This window comes from Malurus melanocephalus, unplaced genomic scaffold (assembly GCF_030028575.1).
Source record: "Malurus melanocephalus ecotype Western Australia unplaced genomic scaffold, MMel_1.1 scaffold_33, whole genome shotgun sequence".
NCBI lineage: Eukaryota > Metazoa > Chordata > Aves > Passeriformes > Maluridae > Malurus > Malurus melanocephalus.
Window position 1 is genome coordinate 3,670,789 of NW_026623265.1, and position 7,120 is coordinate 3,677,908.

At 41.1% G+C, this 7,120-nt stretch overlaps 1 protein-coding gene across 1 annotated transcript; it reads left to right on the forward strand.

Moving 5' to 3' along the window:
* Nucleotides 1–6: 6 nt before the first annotated feature.
* On the forward strand, nucleotides 7–4,258 carry SF3B5 (splicing factor 3b subunit 5). Its single transcript, XM_057364028.1, has one exon. The coding sequence runs from the start codon at nucleotides 14–16 to the stop codon at nucleotides 272–274; it is 261 nt and encodes an 86-aa protein (XP_057220011.1). The 5' UTR covers nucleotides 7–13; the 3' UTR covers nucleotides 275–4,258.
* Nucleotides 4,259–7,120: the final 2,862 nt, after the last annotated feature.

The following is a 7,120-nucleotide window of genomic DNA, read 5'->3' on the forward strand; positions in this document are numbered from 1 at the left end:
CGCCCGCCGCGCCATGACAGACCGCTACACCATCCACAGCCAGCTCGAGCACCTGCAGTCCAAGTACATCGGCACGGGGCACGCCGACACCACCAAGTGGGAATGGCTGGTGAACCAGCACCGCGACTCGTACTGCTCCTACATGGGCCACTTTGACCTGCTCAACTACTTCGCCATCGCCGAGAACGAGAGCAAGGCTCGCGTCCGCTTCAACCTGATGGAGAAGATGCTGCAGCCCTGCGGGCCGCCCGCCGACAAGCCCGACGAGTCCTGACCCTCCGGGCTGCTGGTCCCGGTCCCCTCTCCTGTGTGGTTCCCGCGAAGGACTGGGAGAAGTCTCGCAACATGCCTGCTTCTGGACTCTCGACTGTGCAGTCGTTCGCATTTTTTCAAGTGGAAAATAATAAAAGTTACTGGACATTCCTAGTGTTTGATTTGGTAATATCCTACCTAAGAGCTTTTTGTTCCCAGAGGAGTTCTGGTAGTCGGTATTGAATGATTCGATGTCACCATCCGAGATGCAAGTCTCGAATACTCCCAGACTGCATCTTTCCGGCCGGCCGGATTTATACTTGCTTACAAAACTCGGTTTTGAGGGCAGAGAGAGGAAATTTGTTGGTACTCAAAGGGTTTGATTTCTCAAGCATTGTGTGGRGTGGTTTGTGATATAGTTTCTCTGGTACTTTAAAGCTCCAAATGGGATTTCTTCAAACATCATTTTCTTGCCTCATCTTCCTCTTTCCTGTACTTTAAAGTTTTCCCGATACAACTTAGCTACTTCTTTTTTCCCCCTTACGTTTTCTAGTAACCTAGCATTTACATTTTTTTTCTATATTATATCAAACAAAGATATTAATATTGGGCTGGGCTCTGTTAATATGGAATAAGAATATAAGGGTTTCATTAGTACTTAGAAGTATAATGCTTCGAAGTGCAATTTTAGATTGCATACTGAAGAGATATTGATTCTGATTTGTCATTTAAAATAGGCTTTCTTTTCACTTACAGTAAAAATAAATTTTGAGTTCTAATGGATGGAAAGACCTCAGTCCAAAACTGTGAGATAATGTTGCCTGGAGAAATAAAATGCTGTAGTTTCTGACGTGTGTTTGTATTAACATTGAAGGGGAAAGTCCAATGTTTTGTGGTCTTGTTAGAACACAATGCAAGCTTATCAGTGATTATTTTCTGAAATTGATGATCTCCAGTAAGTGCTTCCATCTTCTGAAAAATTCAGAGATGGCATTTTTCAGACTTAGTTGCACATAGTAAGATGAGGGCATGGGCAAAGTGATCCAAAATAAATTTTACTTGCAAGTTTTCTGGAGAACTACTTCAATTTCCAGTAAATAAGTGGGATATGTAGAAAACTGGTTTTCAGTTTACCTGCAAGCTAATTTGCCTGCAGGTAATTTGAAGAGCATCTGTGAAAAAGTCGTTAAGTTTTTTCGGTGGGGTAGTTCAAAGTGTCTATTGCATTTTTTTCCCAATGTGTGTATAGAACAGTATGAGAGTCCTAGCATAATACCATCACTATTGTTTGGAATACCTTTGGTTTTTTTTCTGTTTTCTCAGAATGATGATACATTATTTAACATTTGCACAGTGCAGTAATTACAATATTGAGCTGCTTTCTGTAAACTGTAAAAGTTGTACCAATTCTTTCATTTTAGTCATGTTCAGCATAAAACTCAGTTATTTCTTAAGATCATTTGCATATATTAAGCTTTTGTAGATGATAATATTTGTAGTCTCTTTTAGCATCGGATTTTACTTCAGCACATCAGATAATTCCTTTTTAAACCTGAACTTTTAGAAGCAACACTGGTTTCTGAATCCTTATCGGAGGTCTGTTGGTTCTGTGATGTTGCTCCACTGACTCCATAGATTTTCTGGAGTAAAATTAAAAAAAACCCTACAAACATCATCCTTCCGCTTTCCCCAACAAGACCTGTTTGGTTTCATGGTTCACAAAGGGGTTGTTTCTAGGTTGTTAAAATTTAATCATGCAGTATTTTATTTTAGTGCTGTTSTTACAATACATCCATAAATGCCTGCTCTATGCTCTTTCTACTGCCCTGGTGGTAGCTTAATCACTCCAAAGAACTTAATTACTTTTAAATAGATTAAACAGTGGCACATTGCTGCAAGTTAGAAGACAATCTTGTTTGAAAATCTCATTAATGTTCCTTTGTTCCTTTTCTATTAGCCAATTTCCTTCTATATTCATCTCTTTGTTAGTTTTAATCATATTTAATTTGGAAAAACAACCCCTATAAATTTAATACTGTACACTATATTCTTTGTTGCCTTTTGAAACTGAGCCATCATACCATGCTATCACAAAGAAATGTTTAAGGATGATGACATACCTGAATGCTTCTGACTGCTCTAAAACAGAACTAGAATAACACTTTTTCTTGGGTTCAGAACTTCAACATTTTTCTAACTCATTTTCATGCCAACTTAGTAATTACTTTTTATTGCAAAAATCACAAAATATGTTGGACTCCCCCTTGCAACACCAGAATAGTCTCTGCCACAAATAGTTCACAACTGGAATTTATTTTGAAACCATAATCAAACAGCTGGATTAGCCCACCTCAGATACGCCTACTCAGCCTCCTTGTTTTTATGAAAAACAATTTTAGTCCAAATAAATGATACTCTAATTAGGGATGAATGACAGTTCAAACTAATTGTAAGCCACCAAAACCAATCCATTTTGAGGTCATATATGTGAAATTATAATTTTTAAGCAGGTAAATTACAAGAGTGTTTACTTAGTTTCAAGAGAGGCGTGGTTGCCCTGTGTTTTTTTCTGCTGGACAGCTGACTTAGAAACTCTTAGAGTCTGATGCCTTGCAGGTAATGCTGATTTTGGTGCTCGTGGAGCTGCAACGTAAATCACTTGCTGAAACGAAGTTTGAATTAAATTTGCAAAGTTAAGCTTTGTAAACCTCCTGCAAAGCCCTGAGGTTACATTTAATGTTTCACTTCTCCCATCAGGTTTATAGCTTGACCACACATGGCGCTAGCATAATTGAGCAATGGAATAAACAACTAGATGTGAAAATGGCTTAAGTTGCCTTTGCTTAGCAACCTACATGTTTTATATTCTGAGCCAGAAGTTGCAATCTGTGCAGAAACTATGGGGTAATAACCTGCASACTGCTGTGTGATTTGGTATGTGCACAGCTGAGCACACGTGTGTAAWGCCCAGAGAATCAGAATTAAACATCATGGTGCACAACAGAGCAGACATCAGATGGTGCAGGCAAACAAGTTTTATGTTTCCTCATRTTTAAGTATGATGTAAGTAATGCTCTTTTCCTATAGCATTAAAAGAAATTGAATTTGCTTTCTAGTTTTTTAAAAGGTAAATTAATCCTAATAGTTACTATCCTAGCAATTTTCCCATCGTGTATCATCCGCTACACTTGAGCCTCAGATTTTTAGTATTCCTTTAGCAGTCYGTTCAAACCCAAACGATTTTCTTATATTGTGATTCTAATGTGAGTGGGAAAAATCTTATTTATCAGAGTGTCATAATTGGTACCTTTCAAACTGAGCAAAATAAAGAGTACTTTGTTTTGCTCTAGAAAGGATCAAAACTTGCTAAGATTGTGGAAGTGCTCTCGATATCTCTCCTTTTTCCAGTGCAGGGCATGTGGCAGTTACTTTTTAACTGTAAAACCCACAGGCTTTCATGTCATTGTGCTGAAGKATACAGCTTTTTAAAAAAATGTCCTGCTACATCACTGTCAAGGCAATTTTGCATCTAAAACATTCAGGCCTTTAGCTGTTACTTCTCTGATGTCCATTTCACAGATTAATCATTGTCGAGACTAATAACGTTAAAAAAGACTGAAGGTGTAAGAATATGTGGCGCTTGCCCCTCCTTACCTCTTTYGTGAAAATAGCCATCACATGATAAGACACTGAAAGCTCTTGTTCACTCTGTCAACTAGCAAACCMAATGAGAACTAGAAGGAAACATGTTTCTTTACAATTCCTTTCATCTTTCTGGTATGTCTGTGATGCAACAGTCARGTGAAAACCAAAATAAGTTTTTTTCTGATATCTTAGCATGATAYCATGATTTCTTGATGCTTTGGTGATTGCAGATGAGGCTGAGCTGAGGCTGGTGCAAGAATTTTCTGAACTTTGMAGCATTCGTATTTTATATTCTATTGGGCATAAATAAATAAATATTGAAAAAAGCCAAATATATGATGCTGATGAATGGAGACTATTAAATGCTTGTGTTTTCTGTTTACTGATGCCAGGGTAGAAATGCTGATTAGCGTAAGTCAATTCCCACATGGACATCTTGAGTGCCATGCATGCAGATTCAGTACTTCGTATTTTAAAAGCCTAAGGGTGTCTTTGTCCTTATCAGAGCAGTGTTTGTGATGGTTTAAGGATAGTGATTGGGGCAGCTAAGCTCAGTGCTTCACCTGCAACTTCACCACATTGCCTTTGGGGCACCTTTCCGCTCATAGGAATGGGGTCTGCAATGTGTCACTGGGTCAGACTTGGTTGAGCAGGGCCTCCATGAGATATCCTGAGTTGTGGCAGACCCATCCATAGGCTGGGAAAGTGGCCTGAGCCCACATGAGAATTTTGGGACTTTGCTAAGGAGCTGTAATAATAAACACTTGCTTTCGTGCAAGTGTTTAAAGAGCTATAGTCTGCTTTTCATTGCTTGTTATGCTTCCCTGCTCAGACACTGATTCTGAGTCAGCTATTTGCACACAAATCTGTGAGCACCGCAGCTGTCCTGGGGTGACCCTGGGAARCTGCAGTGAGCAAGGGCTTTAGCAAACAGCTCCCCCAGTGCTCCAATACTTGTACCCTGCCAGGTGGTCTGCAAGCAAGAGAGAAGCCCTGATGGGCCTGCAGTCTAGTCAGAAGAAATGTGTATGTGAAGCCCAGTGGAAAAGAGGATCCCTAGGAAAGCTGATGGAATAATGTCCATGGATATTTCTTTCCAGTTGCATGAACTTCATACCAAAGTTTTGTAGCTGTGAGCTCCAGAACTTGGGCCTTATCCTCCCAAGGATATGACTCTGAGCTGCTACTTGGCTCTCAGATATGAAGCGTCGTGCAGATGAGACAGTGAAAAGCCAAACTCAAAACACTGAAAATGAAGCAAAGCTCCCAACACGTGCTCGGATGAGACTGCCAGCACCGGCAGAAAGGTGGGCTGAAGCCAGCAATGTACAAAGACTGTATTATCTGTTGGACATGATGTATGTTGTGTAGGAAATGAGGCAGCAGGGTTGAGGTGCTCAATAATTCTTAGAGGAAGAGATTTCATCCTTCATGCTGYCCTTGTGGCAGTTAGCTGTCAGCCTTTTTCTGAAAGTTTATCTACCTCCCCTTCCTGCCCCTTCTCCAAGCCCACTACCAGAGAAACTAAGGTCATGAACCAGGAACAGAGCATTTTTYCTGGCAAAGCCGAGCAGGGAGCTTCAGGCCTTGTCTATGTAAAGAAAAGGAGGGAGGATGTGAATGYAAAGTAAAATGCCTGTTCCTGACTGTTGCTCTGTGGAAATGCACTTTTCCTGCAATAAAGATAAATTAAAGTGAAAATAAGGGCTCAAGAACAAGTTACTTGTGGTAAACTGTGAGGACACACCAGCTGCTCTGTAGCTAGYGCCCATTACGCATCCTTTCTTTAGTGCCCAATATGGATTCTTCTGCCTCTTTCTTGGAGGAACATTCCTCACTGAGGCCCTGCAAAGATAAAAACAGGACAGAAGACAACCCCTCAGGCAGCTGCCCCAAAGTAGGTAACCACAGTGTGTTGCAAGTTCAAAGCCTGGTTTCCATGTCTGTAACTCCCATGCCTTTGGTGTGAACCATTAAGGGAGACAATCGCTGTGAGTCTGGGTAAATCTCTCCTGCAGAAGGGTAGGAGTGCCTCGACAGACTGGAGAGCAAAGGGTTGCAGAGAATTTACCAGAACTCTGTGGGTCTCAAAGCATAGGGGAACGCAGCCAGGACAGGAGGGTGTATTCCAACAGCACTGGAACCATCTGTGGGCCTCCCTGCATCTGTGTGAACAGAAACACTGAATAAAACTGAAAAGGTTAAATGAAAAGATCTGCTGCCAAGGGAAACCTCTTACATCTTGTGAACAGCTTTATTCTTTTYAATGTGTTAACTCCAACTCAAAATTGCATAATGGTAAGAGACTTCGTTTTGCCCGTTATAGGAAATACGTACATTTCAGATAGAAAAGCTGTTTCAGATGCTGGAGGAGGATAAAATATGAGTCTGCTCAGCAAGATGGAGAGAGTTTTACTTTGAAATTTGAAAATGGCACAATCTCAAGTTTAGTTCTGCAAATACCCTAACACTTAGGCATTTCTGAGGCAGGACAAAGYATGTCCATGAAAGAAAGCATTCAGAGCTTCTGGGCTTCCCTCTTAGGATACCAAAGAGGACATCCAGCTTTTACTTCAGCTGTCAAGATGGTTTTGCAGCCAAACATTGCTCAGCAAGGAGTAAACTCCAGACTGGCTGTTGTGTATATAAATCATCTCAGTGGATGTCTGGAACTGATCCTTATTACTCACTTGCTTTACTTATACCTTTAAAATATAGGAGCTTAGACACAGCACAAGCTCCCATCTTGGGCACACATTCATCTCCGCCTTTGCTTTGGAAAAACATTCTGTTCCCAGTTTGGCCAGAAAATTYGTGCATCCATTCTCTATGCTGTCCCCCAGAATAGAGGCATGACAAAGAGTTAGAACTGAGGACATTGTTAATTTATATAATCCTTTCATTAACACAGTCCTCAGGGAGGAATTATTAGGAATAATTAGTTTTATTATTTTACTACAGTCCATCACCTAAGCTTTTGCTTTTTTAATTCTGAGTGACAGCAGACCAGTAGGTTTGGTTKTGGCTTTAGTCCTGAGCACTGCCTGGCAATACAAGGGAAGCAGGACCCAGGAAAGGCCAGGAGGGAGGTTCAGGACTGCTCACCCTGCCGAGGTGAGTAACGAGGCCTTGGGACCTCCATCCCTGCACACCTGTCCTGTCCCTGCCCATCCCATTCCAAAATCCCTGTGTCTGGGCCGGGCTAGGCAAAACCTCCAGGAGC